At 37.3% G+C, this 16,712-nt stretch overlaps 1 protein-coding gene across 3 annotated transcripts; it reads left to right on the top strand.

Annotated features, from left to right (window-relative positions):
* The first annotated feature begins 779 nt into the window (after nt 1-779).
* LOC134750162 (scolexin B-like) lies at nt 780-15,531 on the top strand. 3 transcript variants are annotated; one of them, XM_063685287.1, is made up of 6 exons: nt 780-957; nt 5,859-5,994; nt 11,492-11,663; nt 12,281-12,433; nt 12,995-13,132; nt 13,558-15,531. In XM_063685287.1, the coding sequence occupies exons 1-6, from the start codon at nt 795-797 to the stop codon at nt 13,723-13,725; spliced, it is 930 nt and encodes a 309-aa protein (XP_063541357.1). In that variant the 5' UTR covers nt 780-794; the 3' UTR covers nt 13,726-15,531. The 3 variants fall into 3 exon arrangements, with proteins under 3 accessions (XP_063541357.1, XP_063541364.1, XP_063541372.1); XM_063685294.1 differs by having other exon boundaries at nt 11,510-11,663; nt 13,558-15,528; XM_063685302.1 differs by lacking the exon at nt 780-957 and adding an exon at nt 5,123-5,183.
* Nucleotides 15,532-16,712: the final 1,181 nt, after the last annotated feature.

Below are 16,712 nucleotides of genomic sequence, written 5' to 3'. Positions count from 1 at the left end.
TTTTAGGAACTGCGGGTCAAAAATTTTGTTTTGGCCTCTAGTATGTGTGTGCCAAACGGGTAACCTGTACCTATACATCGATTTGCGGTATTTTTATACGAACGGGTTAGACTATGTCTAGCTATCACGGTTCATGAGATACAGCCTGGTGACAGACGGACGGACAGACAGACAGGCAGACAGACAGCGGAGTCTTAGTAATAGGGTCCCGTTTTTACCCTTTGGGTACGGAACCCTAAAAAACATGTGACTTTATTCCGAAAGGGAAGGTCGACCATACCCGACCCGTAAACACGTCGGCAACGGTCTAATCGACTCTTGATTGGAATTCCCTACATAATCACAATTAGCGACTATAAAGTTTCGTTGATTAAACGAGAGCACGTGAAAGTGGACGTTGCTGACAAATTAATATTTCAAACATAATTAGATTAATTAGTACCTATATAGTTAGGTAGGTACATAGATATTTATGAACTACATTTTATGATTAAGTACCTGTATTTAGTCATAACTAATCCATCATAATAATTTATTACGATGTGGCTATACCTACATGGAGTCTATTCCAATAATTAAATTAACACAATTACCTCTCCGCGTTTTCGTTTCAGGACGAACTATTATTTTATTAAGTATACCTATTACAGAGTTCTTTCGGAAAGAGGATCCACCTTTTTAGTTTGCCAGCCTGCCGTATCGAATCACATTTTTTCTGATCTGTATAGGGAGTTGGGGACCCCTAAAACCTAAGAAATAAGCCTTTGCTCACTGATGACGCCGTACGCGCCGGCATGAGTGACGCATCGGCTATAAAACATGTCGAACCGGCCGCGCGCCGGGAAACCGCCGCCATGCTCCGACTCGCGTGCTTGCTGGCGCTTGCCGCCGCCGCCGCGCCCGCGCGCGCGCGCCCCGACGCGCAGCCCGCGCTCACCACCACACGAGTAGGCAACAGTGAGTATCATGTGATGAGCAGGTGCTCATCAGTGTCAGTGTGTTGACTACCCAGTGAAGTGCAAAAACACCACGACTTACCATATATGGAACCTACAAAATAATCGCATTGTGGTGAAGGGTTGTATCAAAACAGAAATTGTCTAGTATGCAAAGTGAAAACAAATCAGAATAACATTAAGGATTGAGCACAGACAGAGCGGAGTCAGTAAGTAGGAAGGTAATAGTGTCGTGTATGTAGATTTTGTTATTCTTGTGATCTTCCCTTCAACGTTTAACAGAAACTACTTACTTACTTTAAAATAAAACTACTTATTCTATTTATTCCAAATAAGTCTGACAAGTGAAAACCAAGTGATAATTATCAGTAAACCGTTAATATGTTATGGCAACCCATTTATCACCAAAGATAATAAACTGATAAATAACTAAAAGAAAACAATCTTGGTCAGCTATCGCCCTATAAAAATGCTTAATAATAAAAAGTAGGAATAATATACCTATAAATTTAATTACATCGCGTGCATATCATAAATCCGAAATGTTATTAAAGCCCAGTTTCATTTAGTTGACTATCGCTTCCGTGAGATGCAATACAATTTACATCACCTACATAACCTTACCATAATAAACAAACAAGTAGCTACCTACACTACAACGTAAATGTTACCTACGTACGTACATTGACACCACAGATCGTGGATACCTACCTCGTCTACCTTTCTCTTCGGAAAATCGAAGGTGTCATATTTAACACTTACTTATTACCTAAACTAGTTAAACTTTGGCGTCAGTCACAGTCAAGCAACTAGTAGTAGGTAGGTATGGCCTTTTAATTCGGCTTAAAATTATGCTGTAAATTTGGTATTTAATTATAATTACTTGTATCCTACTTGTGGCTAATGTAGAATTCAATAAAATTACAATAAAATGTAAACAAGCCAATTTTCACCTTCATCAGGTTAGGTACTCCGTAACCAGGGATTGCAATCCGGTCCGGTGGATTCGGTACTTAAATTTTCAGGAGCTACCGAATCCGGTTAAAACCAGCGGATCCGGACCGGATATGGTGTAAGGGATCATTGTAATCTGGATGAAATGCTTAATATGACTAACGTATTTAATTTCATAATTATTAATACTGTATCCGTGTAAATAGCTTCGCAAATACCACATACTATGAAATCTTTTTGTAGAAGATAAGAATGGGTATAGTAAGTTATCCTTAAAAGATAGACATACACCATCGCGGACTTTTTTGTAGACCAATGAAAGAGAGATTTTTCCACCATACATTGTGTTGTTATATTTCAAATGGGTTGGGCAAATGGGCAGCCTTTTCGATTAAAGCTCTTAGCCAGCGTAATTTTTTTCTGACTTCATTAGCAAATATCGCCAATTTACACGAAACCTTAACAAATTATACGCCTTAACCTTCCTCATGAATCACTCTATTCATAGGTAAAAACGCATAAAAATCTGTTCAGTAGTTTTCACTGAAAATATTACGATTTACTTATTTCTACGAGCCTATACTATAGTTGCAACCGCTGTCGTCGTGCACGGTCCCAATGGAGATTCACTTTAATATTTGTAGCAGTTAGGTATTCATTCACGTAAGTGAAAATCTGAGCAGTAGCTATTAGGCGACGGAGTAGTATTTTATGCGGAAACGAGTAGGTAGGTACGAGTAGTAGGTATTTACCTGTTAGAAGTAGAAGGCCATGGGGAAAAACGTTGTTTCGCTCCGATAAGACTAAACGAATTCACCTGCTGTCGCCACTGCTACCTATACACCAGTAATTAACCTGCCATTAGAATAACTATTATTTCTGCTTCATTATGAGGTACTCCGGTCTATGTAGTTTTTAACGGAGTTGACAATGATTTTGGCGACTGTAATTTACTGAGATTAGCGACAATTTTTATGGGTTTTTTATTGTAGGCCAAAGTCACCTAGTTTTACCGCCAGGTCGTATCAATTGAAATCCCATTCTAAACTAAAGACAAAAGATGAAAAACAGCAATCTTGTCTTTTCTGTTAAGGTAGGTAGGTACTGAAACCTAGTTTCTGGCTATTATATCAGCCAAAACCATGATCCTGATAAGTTCTAAATAGTGGCCCGGCCCTACGTTAAATGTGCCAATGTTCCTAAGTTTCGGGAACAGAATAAGACCAAATAAAACCTACATCTGATGTTTATAATAACCCTATTTTCCCAAATAGCTTGCAAGTTATGCTTACATTAACACCGATACCGTAAAATGGGGTGAGTACTTGAGTAGGAGCAAAACTGACATTCAAACCTCGATAACATTTTATTTTTACATGTGCAAACTGAATGGTGTATATAATATAGGTAAGTATTCCGGACGTTTGTATTTTATTTTTTATTTTATTTTGGATAGTTCCATTTCATAACTTTGACGATAAACAGGAAAAACCACCTCACCCCGTAGTCCCTCGTAATTGGGGTGAGATGGGTTTTCATACAAAGGTGATTTTGGAAGATTGTTGGATCGTTTTTTTTTTAATTATGAGTATTACTATAGCTCCATTTTAAATTGGAATATATTATTTTTGTAGCAGTAGCCCTAAAAACCCATCTCACCCCCCTTTCAAACCTTCTCTCCCCATTCATAAGCCAACTCTCCCCGCGAAACCTACTCACCCCATTTTACGGTACATTGTTTTAATGAACCTGGGTTTTTTCATAATGGTATGAGTTCAGCGTGTTACACATTGCTTGCTAAAAAAAAATGTGTCTATGACAGTCCATACCTGAGAATTGCGAGTACCAAAATATACATAAGTATAAGTTACAAGTTACGGTCGTAGAATTCATAGGTATTTTTTATAATATATATACTTATTTACGTTATACCTTGTCGGGACATATAATTATAATGAGCGGAGACGGAAGTAGTAGATTCAGAGGCCAATGTTTTATTTTCAGAATTTTTCGAACTTATCTCCAGAATGGAAAACAATGTTTGCATTTTGAGTGGTAAGATTTGTAGAGGGAGTTCTTCGTTTGAGTTATCTGCTACTGCCTTTAAATGTATTTTTTTTTATTTGCCTGCCAAATATCAAATATATTTGTCTAGTGCACCCTTTCTACAGAATATTCGTACTCCCTCACTCTTTATATCTACTCTGGGCAATCTATAAATACTTAGCGAACTGATGACTAGCTGTCTTTGTTTATATTAGGACTATATAAGTGCATTGTCTTCGCATAGTGTGGCTTGTTGTGACGTTTTAAATCTGGGACTATGGGAAATATATACCTACTATACATTTAACCGACAAAGGTAAGGCAGGTCCCCCAGGACCTGTAACCAGGCGTATTATGATAGCCATAGCCCGTTGTCTAATTATTGTTTTTTTTTACCTTTTTTTACAGTGCATTGCAGTTAAATATAAAAACTTAAACACTTCACTTACATGTGTACTCACTAATTATAATTACTAAAATACCCTGGGACCTTTTGTTTAACCTTGGGCAGCAACCTTGGGCTTGGGTGGGCTTGGGTTTACTTCTGGAGCAGTAGAGCGATCGAACTCTGTGAATCCGTGCAGGGCCCTTTCGCATATACCCTGGGAACGTACCGCCACAAGCACAACAACATTCACAACATCGCACATCGCGTTGCGTCACTAATAAATTATCCCGCTCGATTTTCATACTGTATCTTAGACATATTATTACCTATGTATATAAATAACCACATGTACGTATAATAAAATAGATGCTGCGTGTTGTACAAACTTCGTATTTAATTTGCTGTTCAAACTAAGCAGTTAATTGGGAAGATCAAATCACTTCTTGCAGTTTTAAGTATGATTAAATTGATTATACTCGCATCTCTGCATTCCCATTGCACATTTAAAACTTATCGACTAGTCGTACTACTTTACTGGCATTTGTTTCGAGTCTATTTTTTTTTCGAGTCTATTTGGATCATACAGAGATACAGACACGCAAAAGCAACAGTTGTCATGTTTTGTTCCCTGAGGTTTCGTATACTGGAGGCTAATTTATGGAATAAAACTGCCCCCGACTTTGTTTTGGCTACTACAAGAACCGTGGGTTTACCGATCCTTAACTTTCGGAAGAAGAAAATATCCTTAATCTCAGTATGATCCATTTACTTATTTTTAAAACGTTACAATTTAATGGATTTGGCAAAGTTGCTTATTCAAATATTACGGCATTATACAGGTATTTATTTCCATTTCTTAAATGCTTTCTTACACTCAGCAAAATTGAAACCCATTAAGCCGTGTAGTTTTGGAGACAGCCTTTGAGTAAACAGTTAGTAGATATAAATCAGGGGCCCTATTCGAGATGCACAACTGTCAGTTTCGGCTTCAACATCAGTTCAACAGTGGAATGAATCATTTGTTCATCAACTGTGGAAAGTATCATTTGGTACAACCAAAACTCATTCATTGAAAAAATTATGCAACAAAAATCAACTTTGTTTTCTTACTACTATACGGTTTAAAATGGCTCTGAACTCGGCGTGGTTCGGTTTGGTTTCGTTGTCACCTAACTGTGTATTGCTAATGTCAAATTTACCTATTCGACAACACACGATTTCTTCCATTCAACTGAAGTTCAACACGAAACGTCACTTAACGCATGTCAAATACCGCTCCTGCTATCATGGTTTTATGCTCTATGGTAAAGATCAATTCAATTTTACTGAAAGTGAGTGTGTGCGTGCTGCATTTTGTAGTTTAAATAGCATTTTACCTTCCAGATTTAAAGGTTCAGCAATAAGGTACCTGAAATTATTTTCTAATAAATATTTTTTACGTGTAGCTAGAAACTATAACCATTGCAAGATCATATCACAATTGTACGCTCGATCATAATTGTTTTTATTTCTAGCATTGACCAATGAGGTGCCCCAAGTTCCACACGCGGAGGCGCCGCTGCACCAGCAGCACCCGCACGCGGTGCTGTTCGGCGGGGCCTGCGGGGGCACCATCATCCATCCCAGCTGGATCCTTACCGCTGGCCACTGGTAGGCTTTTTATCTGACTGCCAAAGGATAGTCATCCATTAACCTTTAGTAGCACAGAAATACCTAGGTTTCACTATTATGAAGCAAGATGCATTGATATTCGTGCTTAGATCATGTTCGTTGTTCACAATTAACAATGACTCGCCCGTCCAGAGCTAAGCTTTTTATTGCCTTGGCTTTTATTTACCACGAATTAATAAACAGTAGGTACTAGAACGCCAACTGATAGTCTTCCAAACCTTAACATAGATTAGAGTTTTGAATGATTCACGGTTAGTTTCACTAGACTTATATTGACCGGGATATAGACCGTGATTACCTTTTGTATTATTTATGAGTTCCCGATATTTCGACGCAGTTACATGCATCATGTTCACGGGTGACTGAAGATAGCGGGTGGGTGTCAAAGTTGTGTAGACAGCGCTCGATCTACCCTCATTCTTGCGCGTCGGCTGCGTTCGCTTTCAACGTTACCATCGGTCGCATTCACACTTGTTGGTCTGGTCGCGTTCACACTCGTTGGTCTGTCCAAGCACACTACACTCACGGTGTCACTACGCGTGTTTGATTCGATATCGCTGGTTTTTTACACAAGCAAATTACAGGATTCCACACATTTGACAGTTTAAACCCATCTTCACGATTGAAATTTTTGTATTTGTGAATTTCAACGGCTAAAGAATACAAAAGGTAATCACGGTCTATATCCCGGTCAATATAAGTCTAGCTTAACATAGATACCTAGAGTTATACCTACCACAGAAAATGGCTTCTAAAATATCGATTCTTCGTTAAATGCATAGTTGCAGCATAGTCGTAATAGTGTAAGTATAAACGGATGTGCAGGCTGCGGCATGCATGAGAACATTTACCTAATGCTCAGATATATGAGAAGTACCTATTAGATGGATCCTCATCCTCAAAATCCTCAAGATTATGAAACATTAATTACGAATTGCATCACGCACAATGTACCTACCTACCTACATAATAAGAGTACCGTAAATTGGTCCTACTTTGCTCCAGTATTATGAACATTTTTTTTAATCTGTTCATTATTAAATATTCAGACGAATTGAATAGGTAGTATTAGTAGTAATAATCACTTTTTTGTACACAACACAGGTTTACAAAAATAAATTACAGTAATGGAAGTACAAAGGCGAACTTATCCCTATAAGGGATCTCGTACAGCTAACCTTCGAGTAGATGAGTGGAAAACTATAGCCAGGTCAGGTAGACAAACTTACAGGATGTACAAATTAATATTTAAAAAAGTAAACTATTTAACATATTGTCTACTCATAAAATGCAGAAATAACATTACAGACTAAAATACATAAAATACATACTAGCATACATACATACATAAATAAACGATATGATGTGATATGATATGATATACATACAATACTAAATATATATGTATAGAGAAAGGGGTTGCGATCCTCGCTCCGGATCGTATCTGGTATCTGGTCCAACAGATCTTCTTGGCAATTCAACGGGGCAACGCTGCCAGTGTCATGGGGACTTTTGGACCGGCTACGGTCCGAAGTGGGGACTTGGCCTAGTTTAATTTAGTGTTTAACATTGACAAAGCTTGTTGCGGATTATATCATTTGTTAGTAGGTGACGAAGCCTGTAGCTGATTTATTGTTGTAAGCACTTGACGAAGCCTGCGTTGCTGATCATGAACTATGTGTTGTATATAATAAATGAATATATAAATTATATATTAAAATATATATAAATATCACAAGTGTAAAAAAAGGTTAGTACTTAAGGGGCTACCTGAGGTTTTCATCGATTTTTGACAAGATTTGAATCGTATCTCCTACTTTTGCACTACATATAGAATTATAAGACAAGCGGCTATCGGTTCTTCAATCTTTTATCTCCATTTTTGTCTACCGGATTGTGAAAAAAATTAATACTTATTTATTTATGATTGTTTTAAACATTGTCTAAACAAACACTTTTTTCGTATCTCGATTGCTGTAAAAGATCTTACTTATACGAAATCTACATATTTGGGTTCGTCTTAGACGTCTCTAAAAATTTGTCTAAGGTTTTAATTTTAAACTAATTAACACAAAAGTTATGGCCAGAAAATCAGTTTTTTGGCCTAAAATTGTTCAACTTTGATGCCAAATATTTCGAAAACAATGAACTTTGAAGTAAATATGGGATACTATATAAGCTACAAAAAACATTAGAAAACTAAGGGATTCAAATCGAAGGTCATTGGGGCATGGGATCCCCTTAACCAGATCACGCTGATTGGAAAGCCACTTTATAGGTAAATCAACTTTATGAAATTTTGTTTTATATAAAACAAAGCTATGAATAAGGAGCACAAGACAAGACCCATTGTTTGGGGTATTTTTGCTTCTACGTATAGTTTACTTAGGGCCAAATTAATTTAATAGGCCCCGCCAAAAAAAGATACAATTCATAAGTATTTATTTCAAGGAATAAGTTATAAATATTACAATAACAACCCAGGTAGCAAAATGACGTAAAATGACGTCAGCGACGTCATAATGACGGCATTATTACGTCATTACGACGTCGCTGACGTCATTTGACGTCATTTTGCTACCTGGGAATACTTATAAACTATTAAAATTAAAACTAAGTAAATTAAATCTAATAAAATAAATAAATAATTAAGTAAATAATTCAAAATATATATACAATTTCGTTTATCTGAGTATATGTATAAACATAGAATTATGTTTGAATACATTAGACGTTGCCCTTTTTTGAATTGGAGCAAAGTAGGACCATTTTACGGTAACAACGAAATAACTGAGGTGAGGATGTAAGTAATTTATCAGAAGTACTAGTCATGACCGCGTTATACGGGTAATTAGCTTATTTATAAACACTTAAGCAGATAAAATAATTACGTACCCTGCCTACTTCTCCCGATAACGGTTGTTTTTAAAGATAATTACCAAGGTACTTAGTCTTAATCTTGCCTCGTATTATTGTTAACAGATCCAATTTAGCACAAATACTCACATTTAAATAACATGCCTAGGTACCTAAATCAATAGCAAGATTTCTTTTAAGTAGTTATCAGTAAGTACCTAAGACGAACTTGCAGGACACATGCAGATAAATAGGTCACAGGTTCAATGTTGCGGTTAAGAGTCAAGGGAATAACCTACTCTAGCAATGACAATGCAGATATCAGCCTGTATGAGTTAGTATATGTGTATCAGATGAATATGTATTTTGGAAATCGAGAATTAACGCGTATTTAAATCACTAGGGTAACCTTGCCTAAATGGTACCTACACGTTTTCGTAACAACCAACAAACAACAAATAGCGGAAACTAAGCCAAAAAGGCTTGTACATTTTATCACACACAGAATTATGTAATCCCATAAGCATACTGCGGGAATTTCGGGGCACGAATGTTTGACATTTTTCTAAGAAAAGTTTGTGAGTTGAAGATCAGAAAGTACTCTACAGAATAACTGCTAACTATTTATCTAATATTTTGATAGAACTTGTGAATAGGCATCATCAGCTATAGTATCTCTATAAATGTATTTTAGAAATCAATATAGATTATCTATGACTATGGGTATACTCGTATTGGGTATTTTAGGATAGATTAGCTAATGCGATTTTAATATCCGGCTGATTTTGGGTATATCTTAAATGTGCATCGAAGCGCAACCCGGTCTACTATAGAAGCATTGTGTCACAATTTGTACTACATAGCTTTAAGTTATTGTCAGGTTTGAGTCACTCGGTTGCTGAAGTACAATGGGCTATTAATTTGTTTTTGTAGGTCAATAGGTCCTATAGTGGCGTTTATTCATAATCGCATTACAAGCCTGAATTATGAATCGTTTGTCTTTATCTGTCATTTTGACTTACGTATTTGTAAGAAAGGGATAATAGTTATTTGTTATACAAGGGTGCAAAGTTGTATTTTACCCGCGAGTGTGGAATTGAAACACGAGCAAGCGAAAGGATTCTATAGTTGAACCACGAGCGATGCTAGTGGTTCTAAAATAGAATCCTGAGCGTAGCGAGTGTTTTAACAGACGAGAAGTAAAATACATTTGCACCCGTGTGTAACACAAAACTTTTCCCCTCACTATAGCGAGGAAAGTGCAACATCCACAGGCGTTAGATCATCTTCATCGACTGGAATCACTCATTTTTTTACGATATTATACCAAAAAACTCTGGAAATTCTGTACTTTTACGTAAGAAGTTTTTAAGTAAAATTTTTGTTGACAATGTTGACATTTCTGACGTATGAAATGTCAATGATGCGTTTTGAAATTGCATCGACTCAACTTGTGCGTTCAGAATTATGATCAACATCATTATAAAAGAACAAAGGTTTTTATGGAATTTTAAGGTTTATGACTTAAAATAATTAAATAAAGCCAAATTTGGTATTTTTTATTAAATACTCAAACCATTTATTTAATGATAATTAATATCGAACAAACCATTATTATGAGCGTTTTACGTTTTGTTATCTGTCAAAAGCTACTTAAACACGCTCCATCCAAGGTCAAATTACTTTCCCCACTAGTGGATAAAATGCGTTTTTCCCCGCTTGTTTTAAAGGATAAAAGACGGCTTTCCGAGCTAGTGAGGGGAAAAACATATTTTAACTAATTCAGGCTCGTAAAGTTTTATGAATAAGGGGGTAGGTACAAAACATATAAAACATAATAAAATACTGGGACACATCTACTGTTTGATTAGATTAGGTAATTACTACTTTTTTTATCGATGTAGAACTGCATTCTACGTTACCTTAGTACCAACTACCAACATAACAAGTGATAATATATGTAATTACAAGGTAATCAGAATCAATGTTAGCGTGGAAAATTTTAATCATCATCATTGATCGTACCGGGCATTGGCACTTTAACGAGCCAATGATTAACACTACTTATGTCGTAAACAATAAGATGACGAGTGCATCTAGCTATTCAATCTAATTATTGCGTTCTCCTGTGTTAAGACCACGTTTCCACCAGAGATGTGCGAGCGAGGCAAGTGTTTGTTAATAACCAATTAATTACTGACTTGAGTAACTAGGTGGCACTGTTTGTTTTGATTTTTGATTAAATATTCTCGGCGTATCTACTAACATTAAAATTTTGTGCTATAGTGAGCCATGTAATAAGCATAGGATTCTACAATTTTACATTTAAGACCCCTTAAAAATGTACATCAATTTACCCATGCATGCAAAATTATCTATCAAGTTCATCTTTTTTAACTTGGTTAATAAGTTTTTTGTCTCTTTTTCTTGTACCTACTTATTTTAAAAATATCAACATAAAATACACATATACTTATCTAGTATAGGTACATTATGTAGGTACCTAATTTTTGGAAAGCTTCTTAACAAGGAAAACCAATCACCATAAAAATCATCCTTAAGCATGCATTAAGGAATCGATGTGCATTTTTTAAACAAACGCTCTAATACTTAAATCTAGTTCCCTTCTGCGCCGCAGCACGCTGTTCACGCCGGGGCGCAACGTGCTGGCCGGCACGGGCAACTCGGGTGACGGCAGCGGCGTGCGCCTGGAGGTGAAGAAGCTGTATCTGCACCCGCTGTTCGCCGTCGGGCCCTACTGGGTCAACACGCGCGAGTTCGGCATCAAGCAGGCAAGTGGCACTAATATACGGTGTTGAAGGCGCCACGCCCTGGTCGGCACAGACACTTCTAGCGACTGCCTCTGCGGCGTGCTCTGATGTTCGCCGTCGAGCTCTACTGGGTTAACACGCGCGAATTGGGCATCAAGCATTGATCAAGCCGGCACTGACGATACGGTGTTCAAGGCGCCACGCCCAAGCCGGCACTAGCACTTCCAGTGACTACTAACGAGTTTCATGAATCCGCTGCCCTTCCTAAACGCACCTAAGAATAACTTTTTTCGACGTCAAAAAGTCAAGGTTCAAAGGAGGTTCTCAATTCGTCGGGATCTTTTTTGCAATGTACGGTGATTTGTCAAAAATGACTGGACCTGGATTAGGTACTCTTAAATTATTACAGTAGGTATTTTTTATTATAACACGTGCATTAATTTGCTCTCAGTAAGCAACATGATGAATTAGAACTAACTAATGAAGATTAGAAATGAATTCAAATTATGAGATTTTAAACTGTTTTGTAAAGTCGATTATTCTTATTATAAGGTTATCATATCATACACTTCTTGCTACTAATAGCTATGCATACATTTGTAACAAGTGTTCACAGAGTGGTTTCGTTGTGATTGCAGGTGCACGCTCGCTGGGACTTCATGCTGGCGGAGCTGGAGTCACCGCTGCAGCTGGACGGCGTGAACATCGCGGCTGTGCCGCTTGACGACAGGAAAGATATCCCGGAGTCGCTGGCCGTCGACTACGCCGGTTTCGGTGCAACCCATCACGGGGTAAGTCTAGCTGGGCTACGTCATGCTAGCTAAAACATGTTTGTTTATCTGGAACGCCCTCAACAAGTCCACTTGATTTATACATATAACCAATTAACCACTTACCATCAGGCGATTCGTCTGCTCGTTTGCCTCCTATATCATAAAAAAAAACACAAGTTCATCACAGGATTTCTAACCAGATAACACCAACAACATTTATATTTTGAAATACGACCATCCACCCCATCCTGTTCCTTTAGGCTACTTGCAGCCTTATTTAACGGCCTCTAAGCCCCGTTATTAATGTTTTGATGCTGGGCTACCTACCGCAAATTCCGAAGTTTGAAATTCGACTCGACTCCCCACCTTCATAGACGAAGGTTAATTTTTCTAAGTTCGGTGTTAGCCCAGTGCTATTAGTGCTATTACATTCCGGTTGATTCTAGCTCCCCTCTCTTGATGATACGGTCGCACTCAACTGAACGCACGCTATAGCCGCAACTGTCTCTGAAGTCTTCAAGCCGGTAGACGGACGCAGATTTTACTTTCTACTCCTAAAATATGTAATTCATTGTCCAGGGCGTCATGCAGCGGCACATGCACGGGATGAAATTGCGGACGGAGAGCGACGAGCGGTGTTCCACTCTCCCTCAGTATAGCAAAGAAGACATGCTGTGCGCAGTGGGCCGCACTGAAACGCGTGACTCAGCTTGCAACGTAAGTTCAACCTCAACCTTCAACCTAAATAATTCTGACAAGTAAAGGCTAGGTTTATATTTATACAGATGATTTATTAGCAAGATTTTTCTTAAATACCAGAGCCGAATCATTCGCTGTTAGAATTTGAGCAATTGTCTAGGTATGTGCCAGAACGGCCTGAAGGCTAGGTAGACCTGCTCGTAGAATAACTGTTCTACTCTTCGATGGGAGCAGAAGGGCTCGCCTAGTCAAAATCAACTCGCTTTTTTAGTCTTAGTAAAATTGATTAATTGAATTCATCCTCCTCCACCCAGGACTAAGAACTTACGAGTCAATCGCTAACAAATTTATAGCTACTCCAAAAACGTATACTTACGTGGACAAAGATAATGTAAATGACAGTATTATTATAACATCTAAAAAGCGTCAAATTTCACTCGCAGGGTGACAGCGGCAGCGGCTTGGTGAGCACGGAGAACCATCGCTTGCTGGGCGTGGCATCGTGGGTGGAGGACGACGCCAACGAGTGCAGCCCCGGCAAGCTCGTCGTGTTCTCGCGCGTGGCCGCGGCGCGCCCCTGGATCAAGCAGGTCACCGGCCTCGACTTGTAACCGCCAAATATACTTCTGACAGTGACACCAACATCAAAGGACTGCATGACGAACGTTTATGTTTTAGTGAAAAACGCGACTGACTATGTAAAGTGTAGTTTTGAAGAATAAGTAGGTACCTATCCCGTTAGTTGTCCAACCAACATTAGTTCTAAGAGTTGCATGGAATTTGAACTGGGACAGATTTGCCTCATCTTGCGTCCTCAGCTATTGCATGGAAACCCGGAGTGCTTAAAAAAGCACGGAGCCCGGAGTGTTTTTAAGTTTCAGATCTAAAATTTTAAGGCAATTACAAATATCCTAGTTATCCTTAAAAAACATTGGTCGATTTTTTTAATGTATAATTTTAACTGCGAAATGGGGTTGTGGTGGAATAACTAGTTATGAATAAAATTGAGTGTACAATAATGTATTTCATAGGATATCGTAATAGGTTGTTAACCTAAATTAGCCAAGAATTACTTCGGCCTCGAAGTTGCTATACCAACCAACCTACACCTGAACACCTGTGTGTAATGTGTATCCTTTCAAAATATTTATCAGTACGGTTTTTACTCACTATTATTTTTAGTCGCTTTTGGCGACATGTTTCGTATTCTTTGGGAATCCATCCTCAGGCACGAGCCCTGAAACCGTACTGATAAATATTTTGAAATATGTCTCACGATAGTTTAAGTGTATCCTTTCCCTCTCAAAGACTAAGAAAGTATGTACGGGTAACAATTAAAGGCTAAGGGTCGGTTGCACCAACTGTTTGTGATCGTTAAAGAGCTCGCTAAATTTTATTGTATGGAGAGTTTGATAGTAAACCGCCGCGACGCACCGGGTGACGTTTATCAGTCTGTCAAGTGCGGATGGTGCAACTGGCACTAAATCTCTAAAACTTTTGCCTCAAAAGTTTTCGCTTTGCTTGCGATTGCATAAAAAATGTCATTGGTAGGTAAGGTACCTACCTACTTTCTAATGCCAAGGTATAAAAAGCAGTGTTTATACCAAGCCGCTTGGACTTGCGGAAAAGCAGATTGTTCCGCTGGATTAGAGATTCGCTATAGACTAATATATGGACAATAAATCAGTGAATATTACTACAAAATGACAGAAACTTATTTATTTCTTGTTTTAATTCATAAAAAAGCCGTAAACCTTAAATCACTGTAATCTTTACTTACTCAATTTGAACACATGTGCAGTCAAGTGTAAAAATATGGGTGCACTATCATACTCAAAAATATGTCCCATAGCTCTTATATCAGCGAATTTCCTATAGGACATATTTTTGAGTACCAAAGTTGTAATGCACCCATATTTTTACATTTGACTGTACTAACTACTACTGTGTAGTTTTAGTTAGTAGGTATATATATGTACTTGCACAGTATACGCAGCAGGTAGTTGGCACATACAGTATACAGTCAGCAGCTGACTCTATTAAGAATAAGCAAACATGGAAATATATGATTTAAAAAAACACGTGTGCAGGTTACCTATTTTGGACAGCTGGCCAGTTCTGCTGCTGACTGTCCTACGAGAGAAATGTGCCATAATAACGTACAAATAATACATACTTAATTACTATACGTTTTTAATGCTGAACATGATGATGACTTTATCCAATCTATATGAATAAAGTTTTTTTTACTATTAAAAAAAATGTTATTGTTTTATTTTATTTATAAAACGTAATTAAATGTTGCATATAGCGTTGTTGTAACACGGGCATTACATTTAACTCAACCAAACAATTGTAAACTGTTACATATCAATATCATTTCCAACATCGTCCGAGATAGCACTTAAGTTTAGTAGCAAATGTACGAACTCGTCCTCGTACTAAACACTAATCAACAATAAACAGGCCCTAAGGCAAGTGTACACGCTCGTAGGGGCCTTATCAGAAAAAAATATTGATTCTCCGAAATGGAGTTAATTAGAATACCGGTGTTTATGAGAAAGTTACTTGATTTAAGCTCAGGAATGCACACTTGAAATTAACGGAAATCAGAAAACGGTGTATATACTTACGTAATTAATTATATTAAAAGAACTAACTACTATACAGTACTACTGTTTATGTAAATTATATTCTGCAATTGAATTCCAAAACGTTGCAATGTGAATTGTACAAAATTAGATATTTATGTCAGTTTTTATCTGTGATCTCCGTTAATAAATGTCATTTATTTTACTTTTTTTGTATCGCAGTTTCCCAAAATAATTTTAGGAATTCTAAAAACTATGACATGTCGGTATTAAAACTATTGGATATGTGCACGGCTAAATTTATGGCGCCTGTGACCACAACAAACGTATGCAGCAATGCCAACAATTATGGTAGTAATGTATAAAATGGTCCTATTTAGCAAAATTTTGGAACACCAAATTTTGGAAATGTACGACGTGGAAGGATGTGCATGACTCCAAGAAAGGCTCCTGCTACTCCTGCTCCCTGCAGTAAACAGTTAAACACGTATTTTCTAATTCTAAAGGTAAGTATATAAACAGTAAATTCACTGCCATCTATCGACACACTTTAAAACTAAAAATGAAGATTTATTAAAATACGATAAAATGCATATTATCCATATTTAATGGATAAATGTTTTTTTTTATTTGCATTAATTATTTTTATGACCCATGTTCTTTCACTAATATGCGTAAAATTGTTAAATAACAAACGAAACCGTCAACGCGCTCTATACGAGAGTAGGCCAAAGGTAGTGGCGCCATCTGATCGAGAATCAAATTTTCGTGATTTTCGAGGCACGTTTTTTCCTTAGACCGTATCTATCTACTACGGAGTTATATCTTTGATAAAACACAACGCCGAGAAGATCGTCACTGTTGTAGGTGGCGCTAAATACTTATTTAACTTTTTAGTTATTTGCGTATGGAAACTGACAATTAATGCATAATAAAACCATATAAGGAATATTCTTATTTAATCTAGCTAGTTTTTACTATTTTTTTTACTTTATCCAAGAACACTC

This window comes from Cydia strobilella, chromosome 2 (assembly GCF_947568885.1).
Source record: "Cydia strobilella chromosome 2, ilCydStro3.1, whole genome shotgun sequence".
NCBI lineage: Eukaryota > Metazoa > Arthropoda > Insecta > Lepidoptera > Tortricidae > Cydia > Cydia strobilella.
This window is presented reverse-complemented; position numbering and strand designations above follow the sequence as displayed.

What these genes read in the sequence shown, in the direction of transcription:
- LOC134750162 (XM_063685287.1), top strand. Translation starts at nt 795, where the DNA reads ATGAGTGACGCATCGGCTATAAAACATGTCGAACCGGCCGCGCGCCGG. An exon ending in TCGGTGCAACCCATCACGGG is followed by an intron (nt 12,434 to 12,994) that starts GTAAGTCTAGCT and finishes TTCATTGTCCAG; the next exon opens with GGCGTCATGCAGCGGCACAT. An exon ending in CGCGTGACTCAGCTTGCAAC is followed by an intron (nt 13,133 to 13,557) that starts GTAAGTTCAACC and finishes TTTCACTCGCAG; the next exon opens with GGTGACAGCGGCAGCGGCTT.